The sequence below is a fragment of the Athene noctua genome, chromosome 11, assembly GCF_965140245.1.
Source record: "Athene noctua chromosome 11, bAthNoc1.hap1.1, whole genome shotgun sequence".
Lineage (NCBI taxonomy): Eukaryota > Metazoa > Chordata > Aves > Strigiformes > Strigidae > Athene > Athene noctua.
Genome location: NC_134047.1, coordinates 13,613,351 through 13,633,040, shown reverse-complemented (window position 1 = coordinate 13,633,040; position 19,690 = coordinate 13,613,351). Strand labels below are relative to the sequence as shown.

Here is a 19,690-nt window from a genome sequence, read left to right as displayed (position 1 = left end):
GCCTGCTGTTGTTAGAAAGGACAGTTTTGGATCTTTATGGCCAAGAGTGAAGCGTGCCCACTTTCTGTGCTGTTTGTGTAGAAGCAAGATGAGTGTTGTGGCTTCTACACAACAGCAAGGAAGAGACAGCTACAGTAGTGGTGATTCCCAGATAGATACAAGGCACAAAATTGTCAGTGTTGAAAAAAATCATGTTTGCCAGCTCTCTGTCTGAGCTCTTCCCGGCTTAACTATGCATGCAGGTGTTGGAGGTGTAGTTTTGAACTCAACACAACCTGAATAACTTTCCTTTCCAACTCAGTGTTGTCAGTTGTTTTCCCTTTTCAGCTTCTATTTCATGTTCTCAGGCCCAGGGTCATGTTGTCCTCTCTGGAGTGAGGGTGCCCTTCTTGCAAGTTATGGTTCAGCTTTTGCCATAATGCCTAACTGCAGAGCAGGGAAAAGCAGCAGAGGTGAAGTGGCTCACCCAGGATCAATGGATATGCATGCCAGGATCATGCTTTGTCCAGTAGATAAGCATTAACCCTCTCAATTTTTTCTCTTTTAGATTACCTGTCGGATCTCCAGGGGCGCACTGATGGAGATCCTCGAACGGCATGGGACTTCTACAGCAGCTCAGTACTAGGTGAGTTCAGTCTGCACCACTTCATTTACAGCTCCAGAGCAGAGAGAAGCAATGCTAGGTAATGACACATCAGTCACTTCAGTCTGTCCGCATCCCTCACAGCTCACGTCTTGGAGATCTTGCTGTAATGCTACATGCTGGATGCTGCTTCTGAAAGGGACTATTTCTTTGGGAAGCTGCATCTGTGGATCCCTCCAAGTAGGCTGAACACAGAATGCAAGATTAGACTCCAAGTGCTGCTGATGATTCCTGAGGGTCTTTGGGTATTGATCCTGGAGCATGTTATTCTTGTAGCAGTTCTTGTTACTCCTCTGCTAACCAGTCATCAGGATAAAACAAAGGAAGGCAGAAGACATACTTATTCCTTCAAGGTGTAGAAATACTGAACTTCCCAGTTCCCAGAGTTGTCCATCCTTCTCCTCTGCTTTGGAGGGGAGGCATTCATCTGGGGGAGGCCCTCTTCTTACAATGCCAGGCATTTCCCAGTGACAGCATAACTTGTACCTTTTTCCTGTTGCTTAGAAGTTTTCTTGAAATGGTACAGGCACAAGGTCTGCAAGTTGTTCACAGTGTTGCTCAAGTTCCCCCAGGGTACATGAACAAAGATGTCCTGGATCTAGCCATGGGGCTATGGCAGGCTGCAGAGTCCCTCCCAACCACTTCTGAGACAGTAGATCAGCACTCTCAAGCCCTTCATAAAGACCTGGATTATTTACACTGGCAAGCTAAAAGGCTGTTGCTTTTAGTTGTTCACCTCTGTCACTTCCGACATCCTTCTAGAAATGAAAAAAATGAGGTGCATATGGAAGGGTGTCCTTGGTAGAGGACTTATCCTTGGAGGACCCTGATGTCTCTTCATTTCAGAACAGAAGATATTCTGTACTCCTAAGAACGCTTTGTTCATAGGCTTTTGCACCTCAGGCATGCCAAGGAAACTGTTCAAACCACAGCCTTCTTCCTCTCAATTTCTCACTCTTGAAGCTGACACAATCCTTTAAGAAGAAGCCTCTTTAAAAATATTACAGTCAAAGAATAGCTATTTTTTTTCTTGTGGTAAAGATATTACCCCTTTTGATTTGTCACTAGTTCCCAGTTGGATTTCTCTGATAAACATGGAAGGAAAATTGTGTGTGGTTTTGTGGGCAGAAGAGTTTGGCTCTCTTTGCTTACTACAGCATGCTGAGTTCTTGGTTACCCAGAGAGCTCATGTGCTTGAGTTCTAGTATGTGATTATGTCCTGTTCACCAGTGTCCTTTCCTCCTGAAGATCCTGGCATGGGATCGTAGCCTGCCAGTTCTCATGCTCTCTAGGAGACCCACTGCCACATGCAAGTAATTTAGAAATGTGTGATCTTGTTTTTCATATGCCCTAATGCCCGAAATGAAACAGGTGGCTCTTCGGAAAAGCAAGCTGATTGTGTGTCGTTCAAATTAGTTGCTTGTTTCAGTTCTTCCATTTCCATATTCCTTGGTTTGTCTTGAAAAATCTTATCTTGCATCATGTCTTCCCACATTTCTGTCCTCCACCTCTGTAGGCAAAAAGAAAGGGATTATGTTTTTCAGTAAGCAAAACATTCTTGTGGTGTTTCTTGCGGGGATGGAGGGGTATTGGGATGCCATTGGTGATGGCAGTTCACTGCTCACAGGGGCCTTGCTTGGACACTTGGCTAATATGTGGAAAATCTCCACAGGCAGTGCTGGGGACTGCACTGCTTTTCCTTCCCCTGGCTTTTTAGAATATTTCTTCATTTGAGGGGGGAAAAAGACTACCTCTCTGTTAAACACATCCTGCCTCTTCCAGTGGGACTTCACACTAAGTTCTGGCCACTGTGGATGTGTCTCTACTGGGTCTCTGTCATTCACATGGTGCCATCTGTCAGGTTTTGTCTTCCTTCTCTCTTGTGCTACCTGAAGTTGGTTAACAAAAATCCCACATTGATCTGTCTGTATCCTTCCCTAGAGATATCATTTCATCCTTGCTGCAGTGTAAAATCCTTCCAGTGTTGGCTGGGCTGATGCTTGCATCTCAGGTGCTCCAGACTTTAACAGGTACCAAGTGCACAGCACTTGGGATAATGTAGATTCCTCCCAGACATGAGAGTGATGATCCCTGGAGAGATGTCAGCTACACAAAATGTTCTGAAACCTCATGGCTTTGGTGTTGCATGTGGGTTATTTCTCTCTGGCTTGGAGAGAGGACGGCAGAGATCCCAAACTGAAGTACCACCATGCTGCTGTCAGAGGATCGGTCACGCTGCTCCTTGCACCCCTCTGCATGCAACATTCCCAGCGCTGCCCTCAGTGCTGCCTTGGGGAGGCTGCGTGGCAAGTTGTGGTGAGGAACTAACGGGGCTGGGAAGTCATCCTTTACCCTACCAGGTCTGTTTTCATCAGACACAGAAAGGAACATTCCTTTTCATACGCACCTAGATCAGCTTACAGCAGTAGTGAAATGGCAGTGTTACATCATTGTCACTCATGCTTTGCCAGGCACTACTGTGGGACACTGCATCAGTTGGCAAGAAAGAGCAAGATGCCCGAGCCTGAGAGAAGAGGCTGGTTTCTTTACTGAGTGTCTTGAAGACTTTTGGCTCAGTTACCTTTAACAGTCACCTCAGGTCACCTGGGTCATTCCCCAGGGCAGGGAAGTGCCTGGTTCTGCTCTGGAGTAGCAGAGCTGCTCCCAGCTGTCACAGGCAGCAAACCAGCTCAGCAGACAACAGTTCTGCTCCTTCAGTCATTCAGTCCTTCAGAATTTCCCTTTCCATCAGATCCACCAGCTGAAGCACAAAGCATTGCATGTCCCTCGGGGTGGAGGAGAAATCCCAGGCCCCTGCTCGATCTGTTTCTATTCTTTGAGGCAGGAATGTTGTCCACATTTTCCTTTAGGTCCGCAAATCTCTGTGGGCCAAAAGATAATGAGGGAAGCCAGGGTGTGGGATCTCTGAAATCTGAGTATGGTAAAGTCATCAGCATCTTGCACTTCGTGCGACTGTAGTTTCAGATACAAAGTCCCACTCCAGGGTTTTGTTCTACACCTGGGACTAGCATTGTTGTGCCTGATTGTCTCCCTGCTGCTCTGAAGTGGTACAGGATGTTCCTGTTCTTGTCGCAGCCTTCACTTGGGCTAACAGACAGGACTGAATGAAAAGTTTTCAGGACAGACATTGGACAGTATTGTTGCCACGTTAAATGCATTTAATTTGTTTTTTCTGGGTTGCTCAAGAAATTTGAGGTTTTTTTGGTGATGGCATCTGAGCTCTGCCTAGCAGTGATATTGGACCAATATTCATGTCACTTATTTTTGTCCTATTATACATTAAGTTTTGAAGATTTAAGCACCCCATTTTTCTCTTTCTTAGGATTTTTTATTTCCTTGGCAGGACTAAGAAATGACTTCATTTTTTCCCTGAGACCCTTTTTAAGCCTCTGTCTCCTGTCATCTGCTGTTGTCTCTCTATTAAAATAACAGTCTTGCTGGATCCTGTGTTTATTCGTAGAGCAGTATGGTGTGTGGAGCTTTACCATGCAGCACACCATAAGATTTTTTTGTAGCCTTTTCTCTCATGCGTAGTGAACTTTTGCATGATTGGTGTATTTGCTCACCTGCACATTTGGCCTGAGTTCTCTCTGTAGAGTCTAAACTCTCATTTTCTGGAAGTTTTTGGACTTATCCTGTATTACCTCAGCAGGACAAAAACACTCTGCAAAACTAAGACTATTCATACCTCTTAATAATAAAATCCAAGCAGCAAGCTACTTCTCAACAGATGACTTTCAGATAGGTGAACAGGGAATTTCACTGTCTTCAAATGGTTTATGGATCAAGTGTGCTATTCTCCACCTCCTATGGAAGTAGATCCTGTTGGAGCTCAAATACATCCTGGAACAGCCAGCTTTAATCCAGGAATCTGGGGGGCTGATTCTCTGAAGTCATGTTCATTTTTGTTTGGTTGTATTAGTCTCTAGAGCTGCTGCACAGTGTGGTGGCACAGCCTTGCAGTCCTTCTTTAGACACAGTTGCTGGCACGCACCGCTAGATAACCTGCTGGCAGTTGTCAAGAGTGGGATCTGGGTGGAGAAACAGAGCATGGTGCCTTCCTTCATAGGATCTGTGCAGACAAAGCATCTCGTACATCTACCTCCTTCCTCTCCGGAGCAGGTTCTTGCAGGCTGAGGACAGCTGTGCTGGCAAAGAAGAGGGCCTGAGGCTGTTTCAGGGAGACTCTGGGGGTCAGCGTGTGGTTGACCCAAGAGAAGACTGCCAGTCAGAGTGGTTCATTTTGCAATCAGGCAGCGCCTTGTGTCACGTGCAGGGTCAGTGTAAGCCTGAAAGTTGCTGCTGTGGCATAACACGTTCTTTCTACCTAACCTGGTTACTGAGAAGAGCCTTGCTCTACTGAGCAGCAAACGCTCACTCAAGAGTTTCTCTGAGATAAGGGTCTGGAAAGAGAGCAGGAGGAGCCTGAGACTTGGCTCTTACAGTCACTGTGACACTGAGGGAAGGTGCCTGCGAGGTGGCGGTGGTAGCTGGTCCAGCTGGGCAGAGCTCTTCCCCAGGGAGTGATGAGCACTGGCTGGTGTGAAACTGAGCAATGCCAATGTCTGTTTTGTTTGTTGCAGAGGGGAAAGATAGCATTGGATGCGATCTTCTGCTCAACCCTCCAGGAAGTTCAGACCAGGAGGAAGAGGAACAAGAAGCAGACAACTTCATGTTTGAGTTCTCAGACAAGCCACTGCTTCCCAGCTATAACCTCCAAGTGTCAGTCTCTCGGGCGTGAGTATCTTTTCCTGCAGCAGAGAGCATTGGAGTGACATTAATGCTAGGGTGAAGGAGGAGCTTGCAGAACAGAGCCCTTGAACTTGTGAGGATAGCAGCAGTACAAGAAAGCCTTAGGCTGTCCTCCAGGTGAGGGATGCCATGAGATGTTCATATATGGAAAATTCATGCCTGCCTGAGAAACTCTGAGAGCCCAAGCTGACTGTGCTAAGGAGATGGGCCATACAGAGTTGTACCTGTGTCCTGTAGATCTCAAAGGACTCCTCCAAAGGGAGGAGTCACGTGCAAGAGGAGATACCTCTATCCCTGTTCCACAGGTAGAGACACAGAGGAATGGAGCTACTGCATCTGCCCCAGGAGGAGGAAATTGCTGCTGCTGAGGCAGTAACATGCCTCCTGTGGCACACTCCCCATCATATGCCATTTCACAATGAAGCATTGCATAGACTCTTTTTTAGAAAAATGTGAGGATAGAAACCACACCTTGTAAGCCCCACGTCAGAGAAGCAAGTGGAAGATGCAGGGTAAGATGGAATTTGTTTGACTAATTGTTTGACAGACGTCCACCTATGAGGTGGTCACCTTGGTCTCTTGTTGCAGTCAGCAAAGCAGGATTTATCCAAACGAGGGCAGGAGTGAACGTCGGGCTGAGATGAACCACTGGGTGTGACTGATCAGCTCTCCAGTGACTGTGGAGAAACCCGAGGGGGACACTCACTTGGATGGGCACTCCCGTGGTGGAGACATGCTTAGAGAAGTCCCAGCCTGGGATTCATTGCCTGATGGCTGGCACAGCACAAAGCCTGTGAAGTCCTTCAGCCCCTGTTTTAGTCTTCTTGGTCTTGTCCCCCATCGATAATGAAAAGAAGAGAAAGACTGAGGGACTGTAGGTGAGGGAGGCCTATACATGGGGCAACCAAGCAAGGAAAGATCCTTTTGGTTTAAGAAAGGACTTCGTTTTAAAACAAAACTGAAAAGAAGCACAGCTGAAGCCAGAAAGATAGTTGATTTTGTATTGGCTGCCTGATGCCTGCTGTTCTGTGCCACGGGTGGTCACAGCCCCGACATCCCATTTACAGGGAGCAGCAGGTCAGTCATTTCAGCTCCTTGAGGTTAAGAGCGGCTTGTGTACCTCAGGTGGTTATTTTCTTTCAAGTTAGGCTTAGAGATAGTAGGTTGAAAGCAGGGCCTTGCAGGAACACAGCTGGTGTCTGGAGAAGCGCAGCTCTCCTCATGCTCCTGCAGAGCTCTGGCTGTGCGACGGCAGGGGAAGCACTGCCTGGGACAGACCCGTCTGTCGGTGAGCAGGAGGGTGCAGTCAGGGTCTCTCCATGCAATCCTGCTGCTTGGCCAGACATGTTCTCCTGCCGTGTGGTGTCCCTGCACAGGGCCTGTCAGGAAGCCTCCTTCTCTTCTCCCTCTAGTGTTGCTCCCAGCCCCATTTTTCTCCAGCGATGGTCAGCAGCAGCTTGCTCTGATGGTTCCAAGTCAATTGTTTCCCCTCCATCATGGGGAAGTCACAGCACTGGAGTAGTCCTCCCTTCTGCACCTCCGAATTGCATTCGCTTGGACCGCAGAGGGGAGAAAAGTGTCTTGGGAGAGGCAGCAACAAAAGTGCTACTTTTCTGTTTAATGAATTTCTGTGGCTGCCAATTTCTGCCCATCCAGAGGAACACGTGCAGTGAACAGGAGTCATGTCTGGGTGGGAAATGGAGCCCCTGATGTGGCTTATCAGTGGGTGGGGATGCTGCCGGGACACCTCTGAAGGTGTAACTTTCACACCAATGTCCCTGTCTTGCTTTGAGTGCTTTAAAATGATGTGCCCTGCAAAGCAGTGAGCAAACCCAGGTGCGTCTCAGAGCTTTGGTCCTGCATGTGGGGTGTGTCCAGACACTGCAGCGGAGGAGCACGTGGACAAGAGTGCCTGGACCTCCCTGGCAGTGCTGTGTCAAGGCGAGGGCCAGCATGCTGGCGGCTGGGAGGCTGGCAACGTGCCTGCGAAGCCCTCCACCTCTAACCCGCCATCCTTTTGCCATCCCTGCAGGCCCTGCAACTGGTTCCTCTTCTCCGACGTGCTCAAGCGGCTGAAGCTGTCCTCCCGCATATTCCAGGCCCGCTTCCCGCACTTTGAGATCGCCACGCTGCCCAAGGCAGAGTTCCAGCGCCAGGTCTCTCTCAGCCAGGTCCTGGCACAGGAGGAGGTGCAGGAGAGCCCCGAGCCGGCGCAGGCTGCTGCAGAGACAGTGGAGCTGGTGCACTATGAGCCCGAGCTGCTGCAGCTGCTGGGTTCGGCGGTGGAGTACCAGGCCTGGAGCAGCTGACGGGGACGGGGACGGATCTCTCCCTGCATCATGAGGCAATAATAAGGACCAACGGGAAGCAGCCCTCTCAGCGCCAGCAGCAGGGACCTGGGTCTTTGGCCAGCCAGTCCTCCTCTCCTCAGGGTCTCCTCCAGCTGGGGAGAGAGGACCCTTGCCTCCAAGGACTTCCCAGGGCCCTTTCACGACGAGCAGCGGCGCTTGCAGCCATCGGCCCCATCTGGCTACGGCGGGCGATGGAGCCCCTCCACGGGGCTGCGTGAGCCGGAGCTCGTGGGACAGGGGCGGCTCCGGCTCCGCCAAAGCGAGGGGTGGTGGGTGCCGCTGCCCGTCCCCGCCTGACCCCACGGAACTGCGCCTCTCTGTTTGCCCTCCCCCTCCCAACGTCTTCCATAGTATTTATTTAATTAGTATTTAATTTGTAATGTTTCCTTTGTTTTTGCTGAGTCTGCATCACTGTGATGGTGAGCTCCGGGCTAGGGGATGCGGGCTTCCTCCGGCCCCTCTCCAACACTCCCTGGGGCCAGCGCTGCCCCTGGACCAGCCAGCCCCTGAGCCGCAGACCCGGCGGGGTCATGGCCCTCAAGGGTCGGGCTCTCACACCTTGGCTGCGAGCCTGGGGATGGTGACTTCCCTTAGCTTTGGAGCCAGCTTCTGCTGAAGGCGCTAGCCCGCCAGCCCAGAGCCAGCCCCGCTGCTCCATCCTCTCACCGGCCTCCTTCCTGCATCTCCTTCGTGCTGCTGCTCCCACTCCCCGGCGCCTGTCGCACAGGCAGGCACAGCCCGCGGCCCCCACACACACCCCACGCTTCCCAGCAGCTTGTGTCCCCACTCGCCCTGGGGTCTCTCACCACTGCAGAACCCCCTCCTTGCCCTGCGCGGTGTCTGCTCGGCCTCGCCCCGCTCCCCGCACCCCTCCTGTGTCACAAGGAGCAGTTCTCTGGGAGACAGCGGGCACGGCGCCCGCTGCCCGGGCCTTGGGGCAGGGCTGCTCCGCTCCGGGGAGATGGTACAGTTTTATTGTACAGGTGCTAACAGGACTGAGGACGGGACAATCTTGGGTTTTCTGGCTCTCCCCTGCTCCGCAGCGGGAGCATTGGGTGGGGGGTTTTTTTTGTTGGTTCGTTTTTCCTTTGTGTTGTGTTCCTTCCCAGCCAGGGCAGGTGTTCCCCCTTCCCCTTGGACTCCCAGCCGCCAGCCTCCCCTCCTGGGGGCCAGGCAGCGCCTTGTTTAAGCCGAGGGTTTTTTGCCTTTGGGTGTGTATTCTGGTTGCTCTTTCTGATTTCTGTTTTATTATAAGCAGCAACAGGCTGTGGTGTCAAAAACACTGATGTACAGAAAAAACCTGCATCAGGCCCCCTGTCTCCTGCCTGTTCTTCCTTGTCCCGTGTCAGATGCCTGCTGGGGGCAGGTTTCCGTGCGCGGTGGCCCAAGCCTGTGGGTCAGCAAGGGGAGATGATGAGGCTGCTGCCGCGAGCTGCCCGCAGCAGCACCGGGGCTGGGCGCTGGGGTGGGTGCGGGCTGCAGTGCCTCAGCTGGCAGTGATGTCTTTTGGCACTGTGGAGCCAGGGGGCCATCGATGAGCCAGAAAAGCTGTTTGGGACACTCTGCTACTCCTGCGAGCACATGGACACCTGCTTCTGGACTTGGGCTGGTAACAGAAGCTCTGTGGCCAAGCCCAGCTGTGCCCAGGCACCACTGCTGATGGCGGGTGAGCTGGGCCCAGCCCCAGGCAGCCCTGGCTGCAGGGCAGCCGTTCTGTCTGGCTTCACCCCCGCCGGAGCAGAGAGGGCTCATTGGGGCCCTGCTGGGATTTCTTTTGGTTTAGGTTTTTTTTCTTGGAAAAATCCATTTTAAACCCCTTTCCCCCACTGCCCAGCCCAGGTACCCTCCAAGGGCGCAGGGACGGCTCAGCCTCTGTACATGCGCAGGCTGTACCTGAACCCCAAAACAGCTCCTGAAGCATCGGGCCTGTGTGCAGGAGCAAGGGCTGGGGGCACACATGTGGCCGGCTGGGGCACTGGTGGAGGGGGGTGCCTGGGGGCAGCAGTGGGGGTGGTGTGTGCCCATGGTGTGGAAAACATGCAGACACATGCGCGCGCACAGACACGCACAAAACTTTTGCAAAGCAGCTGTAGTTCTATGGTGTCATCATCCCTCCGCACAGGGGGGTGTAGCGGCAGGGAGGTGGTGCCCACAGGCAGCTGTAGTGGTGATGGGGTGCACGAGCACATCTGGCTGTGGCAGCGAGGGGCGTGGGGGACCTGCACACACAGAGCTGGCCCCTGCAGCAGTGGGAGTCTGCGTGTGCACCCATGTGCCTACGCGTGTGTGTGCAGGCGGCCACGGCAGCAACACGTGTGTGAGTGCGTGTCTCTGTGTCCCCAGGCTGCTTGCTCACCCCTTCCCCCTCAGAGATGGGGAGGAGAAAATAAAGCACAAGGCTCAGGAATCGAGATAAGGACAGAGAGGGATGATTCACCCGTTATGGTCATGAGCAAAAGACAGAGTCCTTAGGGGAAGAAAAAGAAAACCAATTCAAACACCACCACCACTTTAACAAACAGAGTAGGACAGTGAGAAGTATAACCACATCTTAAAAACACCTTCCCTCACACTCTTCCCCTGCTCCAGTGGGTGGTCCCTCTCACAGGAGGCAGTCTTCCACAAACTTTCTCCTACCAAGTTCCCCTTCTTAAACAGGTTATTGCAGAGGCACGGCCACCCTCGCTAATTGGCTCAGCCCTGGCCAGAGGTGGGTCTGGTGGGGAGCCGGGGGAGCTTGGAGAAGCTTCTCACAGTGGCCACCACTGTAGCTCCCCCCCTACCCCACTACCAGAACCCCACTGCACACACGCAAACCCCACACAGCCACCAGTGCCAGGACACGCTGAGGACAGAGGCTGACTACGAACACGGGCACTGTGGAGCAAGGTCAGCAGATGCCTCGGCTGGTTGGGAGCTGGAGCACAGGCAGACACTGTGGACGTGGGTTCTGCTCGGCCTGGAGGGAACACAGGGCTCTCCAGTTCTGCCTAACGGTATAGGCCTTACCTGCACCCATCTTTCTCCTGAGGTGGACCAGTCAGAAACGAGCACTGGGGGAAATTGTCATCGTTTATTGGCCTCCAAAAGCACCCACTGCTGAGCAGCGGCTGGCAGCACCATGTCCTGAGGGCAGCTGAATGCCTGGGGTGCCATCCATGCAGCCATCCCGCGCGGGCTGCTCCCTGCAGACACTGCGCAGGCTCAGGGCCCACCACCATCTCTGGGGACCCACCTGGCACTGGCAGAGGGGGACTCCTGCTCTTGCTGTCCCATGATGCAGGTACAGCAGAAAGCCCTGCGCAGAGCCCTGAGCGCCCTCCTGAAGAGGGACGCCTGTCGCTGTAGAGCCACGGCATGCAGGAGGGCGGCGATGCCTGGGGGTGTAGGAGATCTGTAGGCCAGGTGCTGGGCGGGCAATGGGGAGACTCCTGCAGAAAGCCATCAAGACCCCAAAAGTTCACATGCTTAGAAATGATGCAGAGAGGCTTCAAGGAGAAGGGAGCAGAAAATGGGAAGGGAAGCTAGAGGGTAAGAAGCAAGCTGGTGATTTACAGCAAGGGCCATGAGAGTACTGGCACCAATCAGAGCCACTTTAGAATACTGGAAGTCCAAAGATCACATGAGAAGGCTAAAGGAGAAGAGATGGAGGCAAAACTGAGTCGAAGAAAATGGCCCAAGGTATTGGCTGGTGAGAGCAGAAAGCCAAGACTAGCTAGCCAAGTCAGCAGCCGACATTCATTAAGGAGAAAGACCATGGCTGAGCAGCTCAGTCACTACCCGCCCCTGCCCTGACCGTAGCAGTGTGGAAGGTGCCATTTCAGCTTTTTGCAGTACTGGAAGCAAGGTGGTGCTGGAGCACAGCAAATGCGAGGAGGAGGAGAGACTGGTCCAGAGCCCCACAGCAGAGTCAGCAAACTGTCTGAGAGTCCTGCAGGACACGGCCCGGCTGGTACCTGAACGTACTCCAGTCTGATGGAAAACAGCTGCTGGTCCAGGGATACAAAACCTGCTCTAATTCCTGTAATGAAAGCCTTGCTTGGGTAAAACTTAAGAATGAAAGGCATGAGAGATGTGATTGTTTCTGGTGGGTCTTTGACATGGCTGTAAAAAAGAGACCGGGGAGGGTGAGAGTGGGTGGGTGGGGAGCAGGAATGCCCTAATGCCAGGACTGGAAGGAAAAAGGAAAAGCCTTGCTCATGCAGCGTCGGGAGGGACTCACCAATGGGGTACAGTGCTGCACTCGCTGCCGTTGATGGGCGAGCACCAGAAGTAGGATCGTAAGAGTGGAGGGACACATGGCTCATATAGGTGCTCCTACACCACCCCGTAATGGGGAGGTTCCTCCTGAGACCAAGGGGATGCAATGTGGGGCAAACACTGGGTAAAACAGACCAACTTCACAATAGATCTGAAAATGTTCCAAGTCCTTGACCTGAGTCAGAGACAGGTGGGTGGAAAGGGAGCTTGTGGGGATCAGGCCAGAATGCTATGTTGACCCTTGGTCCTCTGAGGCAACTGCTACATGTACCAGAGCCCTGCATCCTGAGAAGGCCTGACATCACCTGCTAATGGGAAGTAGAGGGTAAATCTGTGTTCTTTTTGCTTCTGTGCACAGACCTTGCTTTGCTTACATAAAAACTGCTTTTGTTTTACCCACAAGGGTTGGTTTTTTTACTATCTTATTTTCTTTCTCCCTTTCTGCCCTGCTGAGAAAAAAGGGGGAGGGGGAAAGAGATAAAGCAACTTGGTGGGTACCTGACATTTAGCCAAGGTCAAACAACCACACTCCAGCAGAGCCATCTCGTAGGCTGTGGGGCTGTGCAGGGCAGGTGCCTGGCTCTCTGCCCGTGCAGCAGCTGTGGCCCGCTTGCTGAGGACAGGAGAAGATGGTGCCTCCTCTTGTGCCATAGCAGCAAGAGTTGTGTGGTGTCCCTCTTCCTTGGGAGCTCCGGCCAGGGAAGAAGCTGCTGGCTCAGCATCCCTGGGACCCGCTGGGGCTGGAGATACGCTCTGCAGGCCACCAGCTGCCTCTTCTGCTGCCTCTATGCCCATGCTGCTGGGTTGGCTGGGATCCTCCTGGGGACCACCGGCATGGGGGGTCTGGGAAGAGCTCCAGGACAAAGAAGTTGACCCTCATGTTGTGGATGGTGACGTGTCTCCCTCGGGATGGCTCAGCATTGACCCGGGTGTTGAGGATGGTGATGTATCTCCCTTAGGATGTCTCCTTGATGATCTCGTTTTCCTTTTCCTCCTCCTTGGCCAAGGCCCCTGGCTCGTCCTCTGCCGCTCGCAGCCCTGCTGTCCCTGCCTGCTGCAGGCTGGCTTCCCTGTGCTGAGCCAGGCTGAGCCCAGTGCAGGTCAGGCAGCTCCTCTCCAGATCCTCCAGAGGGTCTGCCTCGATGGACAGGTGTGGTGGTGCAATTCTCACCCCTCCTTGCCCATCCCTGTTGGGCTGCTTGGTGCTAGGTGTGATTCCACCACCTCCCCTGAGCTATACACCAATCTGTGGAGAGAGGGACTGCTAAGGGCAGGGAATCAGATTGTTAAGGTGCCCCTTTAATGAGCCTGGCTCCTGCCCTCCAGATTGCTCTCAAACGCTTGTAACAGCCCATCATCTCTCAACGGCCTGGCACACCTGTGCCTGGGATGTGGTCAAATGGGAACAATAACAGAGTTGCACATTCATCAAGTTCTTGTGCAACTGCTGGAAGACACCATAATACTTCATTGTTCCAGCTGGGCACGAGCAAGAGGTATCTGACAAAAGTCAATTGTCTTGGACCCTATAAATTGCAACCACAAGGGAGACCCTTTGAGCTCTCCTGGATCGCAGCGTCCTGTGACCAGCATCTCCCCTGAGCTGGGACGCCTCTCAGGTACCAAAACCCTTAAGATGACATCTGCTGCCAGAGCTGATGGAAGGCTGGGGCGAAGTCCACCCGCTCGAGTCTCAATTATCACTCATTGAGGAATGCCAAGGCATTGGGAGTATATACTCTAAACTCGAGAGGAAGGAAATTTTTCTTTGAGCCAGCTTCTCTCTCATGCACTCTTTCTCTCCTTACTGGTGTGTGTGGGTACATACTTCATTCTACCAGATCCGAGTACTTTTGTCTCTGTGTGTGTCTGTACGTTTTGTGTTTGTGTACGTGCATGTACATGTGTCTAGATTTAAGATACCATAAAGTAAGTTACCGTGAATCTTACCTCTTAGAATCTGTAGATAAGTCGCTATTTTTATAACATTTTCTGAATCATTTTGTAATGATCAAGAGCTGCTGGTTATTAATAAATCAAGATTTACTGTTAAGTCATTACCGCGTTAAAACTTTCATCTGCGACAATGGGGCGTCCAGGTGCTCCGCAACAGCCTGGTGGTGCAGCAGCGGCAACCTGCCTTTCCCCTGCCCAGGGAAGCTGCTGCAGGGGCTCTGCAGCCAGCACGGGTGCCCCCGCATGGATGGGGACCAGGCAGGGGCTGAGCTGCGGGGGCCTCGCTGCCGTCAGCTGCCCGCACCTCGGCTCTTCTTGGTGCCGATGCCCGACCCGTGCTGTGCGTTTGCTCTGGCTGCGCTGCCGGCAGGGCCCCTGGCTCCTAGGGAAAACCTCTTCCAGGACCTCACACACGAATCAGCGGGCTGTCTCCTTCACAGCTCTGGCACAGGCTGCATGGCTAGCGGGGGAGGGCGTCCAGCTCTCCACACTCATGGCGGTGCCTCAGTCACAGCCTGAGCCCCGAGCAGATGGGACGAGCTGTCGGCGGCCGATGGCTGCGCTGCTGCTGGAGCTCTCCCTGGCCCTGGCAGAAGGTGCAGAGGGTGCTGCTGGCAGCAGAGGCAGCTGGGGCCAGGTGCTGGCAGCTCCTGCTGGCTGAGCTGTGTGTGCATGCCCGGGTGCTGCTGCATCTCTCGGGAGAGGCACCCAGCTTGGGCAACGAGGTTTCTTCTCCCGTGTCCCCCTGCTCTGGGGGAGTGTCCTAGGTGCTGGGCTCTCCATCTGCAAGATAAGCCAAGGACAGAGGCTGCGTGACTGTGGCCCAATGTGGGAGGGTAGCAATGCCTGTGGGCAAAGGAGATCAGTAGGCCAGGGGCTGGGCAGGTGACAGGCAAGCTTCTGCCTGTTCCCCAGGCTGGGGCAAGGTGGACTGTGCCAGCCTCTGCCGGAGGGTTCTGAGGCGGTGGAGAAGCCACATCCAGACTGCGTGCCAGGTCTTGCTGTTCTGCCGGCTGCTGGCCGGGTCCCTGCACTGCAGCCACAACCTTGACCAGGAGCTCACTCGGGAAGCACTGGATTGTGTCCTGCAGGGCTGCATCACAGGCTCTGGGTCCAGCACTCTCCTCAGCCGGCTCTGGGAGGGGGACAGCAGCCACCTGCGGGGCTGAACACTGCCCAGGGGCTGGCAGATTGCTCCGCTTGGCAGGAGTCTCCCCAGATCAGCAGGCCCTTCCAGAGAGCGTAGTGTGGCCCCGCGCTGGTACAGCACAGCACCTTCCAGCCCCAGGAAGCTCCCCAGCCAGTTGCACAACCATTTGCTAAGCGGTTTAATTAAAATACCGAGAAGAGCACTGCCAGCCTGATCTGGAGTTCACCCGCTGCTCTGCTTGCCCGCCCATCCCTTGTCTCTCTCTTCAGCCATGGTGAGGCGGATGCCCTTCCCACGGGGCAGGGAGATCCACGGCTTGTTGCCCTGCAGCAAGGGAAAAGCAGCCACCTCACATCAAGAAACCCAGACAGGGGCAGAGCTCTCCCCCTCAGGGGGCAAAAGCAGCAGAAGCCCGTGCCTGGAATTGCCACCCAGCACCCATCTCCGCGCAGATGTGGATTAAACAAATCTCTCGACTCTGTGTGGTTTTCAGCTCATCACACACCGGGTAAAATAACTCAGATTTGAGGACAAGCCTGGCACACCTCGAGGAGCCAAACAGCTCCCTGGCCCCAAGGCTCGAACCAATCATTCCCAGCGCCTTCTCAGTTGTGTCAGCACCAAGGGTGAGGGATCACACCCACACCATTGTCCGGGGTGTGGGTGTGATCCCTCACCCGCTCCACTGCCAGAGGAAAGGCCCTGAAGAAGAGCAGGCCCTGAAGAAGAGCAGCCCGTGACGGACCTCCCAGAGATGGCTGGGGAGAGGGCTGGGCCCCCCGTGGCCCACGGCCCCCTGTGTGCTTCTTCCCACGGGCCCTGGAGCATCGCCAGGCCCGGGGGCCCTGTGTGGGAGCAAAGCCTGGGGACAAGGCCCAGGGCGGTGGCGCCCAGAGCTGCTGAATGCACACAGGACCGAGCTCTGCAGAGCCCCTGGCACACCGCAGCCATGGGGGAGGTGCTGGCTCGGGGCATCGCTGAGGGGAGAGCACGATCACATTTAATCCATCGTGGTCTCTTAAATGAGTAGAACCATTAGTATCTCTACTCTCAAACCGACCTGTTCACCATTTCTAAGTATGTCCTATACAGCACAGTTAGAACGGTTACATGGGCGAACCCGCACCTCTCCAAGAAGAACAAGAAACGAAACCAGTATCACAGGAACAGGATCGGGAGTCTTAAATACTATAGATGTCAAAGTACTTTTGAATAAACAGCACAGCAACAAGTGATTTAAACAAAGCAGGGTACCTACTGCGATCTTCTCTATTAGCACTGGGCACTAACCAATGGCTCTGATCTGATATACATTGCCCCAATGGGAAAGAATTAATGAGAGTGTGAAGAATATGGTGGTGATTCATGTTATGAAATGGAGTGACCTGTAATGCCTAAAGTGACTAAACATAGAGGAGTCAGATACGCTGTAAATATTTTATGATACATATATTAAAAGGAAAGTTACTGTGATTAAATCAGTTGGAGGCTTTGTAACCTCAGACTATGTTATGACTATGTTGATGTTTTGACTATATTGTTATTGCACACGGGTGGAGGGAGAATGGAAAAGCACCAGACAGACCCTTGCTTTGATGGGAAAGTACCCGAAAGACCCTTGTTTACAATACCAGAAAATCCAGGAAGGTTCCAGAAGCTCCACTAGGCATGTGCAGACCGAAGATGGATACTTTTTGGATATTTTTTGGAAGAGACACCCCTTTTATGAATACGTATTAAAAATAGACTATAAAAAGAGTGGGTTTGGTTTGAACTGTGTGGGTCGGTTGTGGAGTGGTGACTCCCAGGCGTACCGTACGTGGGTTTTGCTTGTTCTTATTTAGAGGTTTATTCCCAATTTCGGTGACAGCTGTGCTGACTAGTATGCCACAGCTCCCAGGCCTTGGGCTGCTTTCTGAGTAAACACGCCACTGGCTATTCCCTTCTGTCCCGTAAGCGGCAGTTTGTCAGGAGGAGCTCTGTGAAGGTTTGTAAGGAGGCAGAGGGACAAGGGGAGCACAGCAGGAGCCGGCAGCCGGGCTCCCACCTGCCCTCCGCAGGAAACAGCTCGGGCAAGAGGCAGCCGAGAGGCGACGGGGGAGAGCGCCCCTCCGAGCGGAAGGAGCGGCAGAAGCGGGCGCGGCCGCCAGCCCCGCTCCCGCAGGCCGCGCCGGGAGGGGCGGGCACCCGCGCGGGTCAGGGCCCGGCTCTGGCTCGGGGCGGGGCCGCCTGTTGCCGCCGGCCCGGGCCAATCCCCGCCGGCTTCAGCCGGCCCGCGCCAGAGATGTGACCAATGGGAGGCGCCCGTGGCGGCGGAGCCGCGACCAATCAGAGGAGCGCGCGGCGCTGTTGCTGCGGCCTGCGGGCAGCGGCCGGGCGGGGCGGGGGCAGGCGGGAGCCGAGCGGCGCCGCGGGAGAAGCCGCAGGAGGAGGCTGGGGGAAGCGGGCGGCGTTCGGAGACTTCTCCTCCGGCTCGCCGGCAGGCAGTGGGCACGCCTGCGTCCCACAGAGCCCTGGTGTTGAAACGCTAAAGATGAAATCAAGAAGAAACATTTCAAGGCCCCTGGCTCGTCCTCAGCCGCGCGCCGCCCTGCTGTCCCCGCCCGCTGCAGGCTGGCTGCCCTGCGCTGGGCCAGGCTGAGCCCCATGCTGGTCAGGCAGCTCCCGTGCAGACCCTGCAGAGGGGCTGCCTCGATGGAAAGGGCGTCCAGGTGCTCCGCAACAGCCTGGTGGTGCAGCGGCGGCAACCTGCCTTTCCCCTGCCCAGGGAAGCTGCTGCAGGGGCTCTGCCGGCAGGACCGGTGCCCCCGCATGGATGGGGACCAGGCAGGGGCTGAGCTGCGGGGGCCTCGCTGCCGTCGGCTGCCCGCACCTCGGCTCTTCTTGGTGCCGACGCCTGACCCGTGCTGTGAGTGCGCTCTGGCTGCGCTGCCCGCGGGGTCCCTGGCTCCCAGGACCTGACGCACAAGGCACCGGGCTGTCCCCCTCAGCTGTGGCACGGACTGGGCGGAGAGGGCGTCCAGCTCTCCACGCTCGTGGCAGCACCCCAGTCACAGCCTGGGCCCCGAGCAGATGGGACAAGCTGTCGGCGGCCGATGGCTGCGCTGCTGCTGGAGCTCTCCCTGTCCGTAGCAGAAAGTGCAGAGGGTGCTGCTGGCAGCAGAGGCAGCTGGGGCCAGGTGCTGGCAGCTCCTGCTGGCTGAGCAGTGGGTGCGTGCTCAGGTGCTGCTGCATCCCTGGGGAGAGGCACCCAGCTTGTCCAGCGAGGCTTCTCCTCCTGTGTCCCCCTGCTCTGGGGCTGTGTCCTAGGTGCTGGGCTGTCCGTCTGCAAGATAAGCCAAGGACAGAGGCTGCATGAGTGCAGCCCTTGCCTCTGCAACCATCTTTCTCCTGAGATGGATCAGGCATGGACGAGCACTGGGGGAAAACGGTCATCTTTTATTGGCCTCCGAAAGCATCCCTGTCTGCCCAGCGGTGGCTGGCAGCACCCTGTCCTCAGGGCAGCTGAACGCCTGCAGAGGATGCAGGTCCATGCAGCCATCCCTCACGGGCGGCTCCCTCTGGACACCGCGCTGGCTCAGGGCCCACTGCCATCTCGAGGGACCCGCCTGGCACCGGCTGAGGAGCTGCTGCTCTTGCTGTCCCTGCGTGCAGAAAGCCCTGCGCAGAGCAGTGAGTCCCCTTCTGAAGAGGGAGGGCCGTCACCATCGAGGCAGGGTGTGCGGAAGAGTGGCGATGCCTGCAGGTGAAGGAGATCTGTGGGTGAGGGGTGGGCCGGCAGGGAAAGCTCCCGCCTGCCCCCCGACACCCAGGGCTGCCCCCCAGGGAGGGGTGGCTGGGACACAGCCAGTCCCTGTGCTCGCAGTGCTGCCAGCCTGGGCCCCCAGACAAGGGAGAAGCCGCTGCCTCTCCTTTGTTGTGTGCTACCGGGGCAGGTGGGCTGTGCAGCCTCTGCTGGAGGGTTTTGAGGCAATGGAGAAGCCACTTCATCTTTGTGTGCTACAGGGGAGACAATGGCTGTGCTGGCCTCTCCTTGATGGGCTCCAGACGTGGGAGAAGCCATGTTTTCTCCATCCTCACACACCACAGGTTCAAGAGGGGCTGTGCTGGCCTCTCCCTAAGGCCCTGCAGCCAAAGGAGACTCAATGCCCTGAGATGCCACAGGTGTTTTCAGGTCACTGGCTCTCATCACCCACTCCAGCCTTTGCTCTCTAAAGCTGCATTAGTGTACCTCCTCCATTGTTCCCATAATTCAGTCCCTTATGTCCTGCCTTATCAACTCCAAACTCTCTCCTTATTCTTTCCATCCCTTCTACACCCCATATTATAACAGTCTTCTGGTTGGAGCACACACCCAGCTTCAAACACAAGCTTACATGATAGCCACTGCATCATGTACTATTTCATCCCCTGGGGATGTACTTTTCCTAGAGGCAGCACTCGCTGCCAAGAGCGCAGCCCTCCACGCGGCTCGCCAGCAGGACCGCAGGCTCACCAGCTGGGAAGTGCTGCAAGAGAAGAGGGAACGCTGCAGGCTGCTCCGCTGGTGATACAGGG

At 54.8% G+C, this 19,690-nt stretch overlaps 1 protein-coding gene across 1 annotated transcript in view; it reads left to right on the top strand.

The window, feature by feature from the left end:
- BCORL1 (BCL6 corepressor like 1) overlaps positions 1-9,066 on the top strand; it is a 30,706-nt gene extending 21,640 nt beyond the window's left edge. Inside the window, exons 12-14 of the mRNA XM_074915282.1 lie at positions 548-625; positions 5,248-5,401; positions 7,449-9,066. Coding sequence (XP_074771383.1) covers positions 548-625; positions 5,248-5,401; positions 7,449-7,725 — 509 coding nt within the window. The 3' untranslated portion in view covers positions 7,726-9,066. The remainder of the gene's footprint in view (positions 1-547; positions 626-5,247; positions 5,402-7,448) is intronic.
- The last annotated feature ends 10,624 nt before the right edge of the window (positions 9,067-19,690 follow it).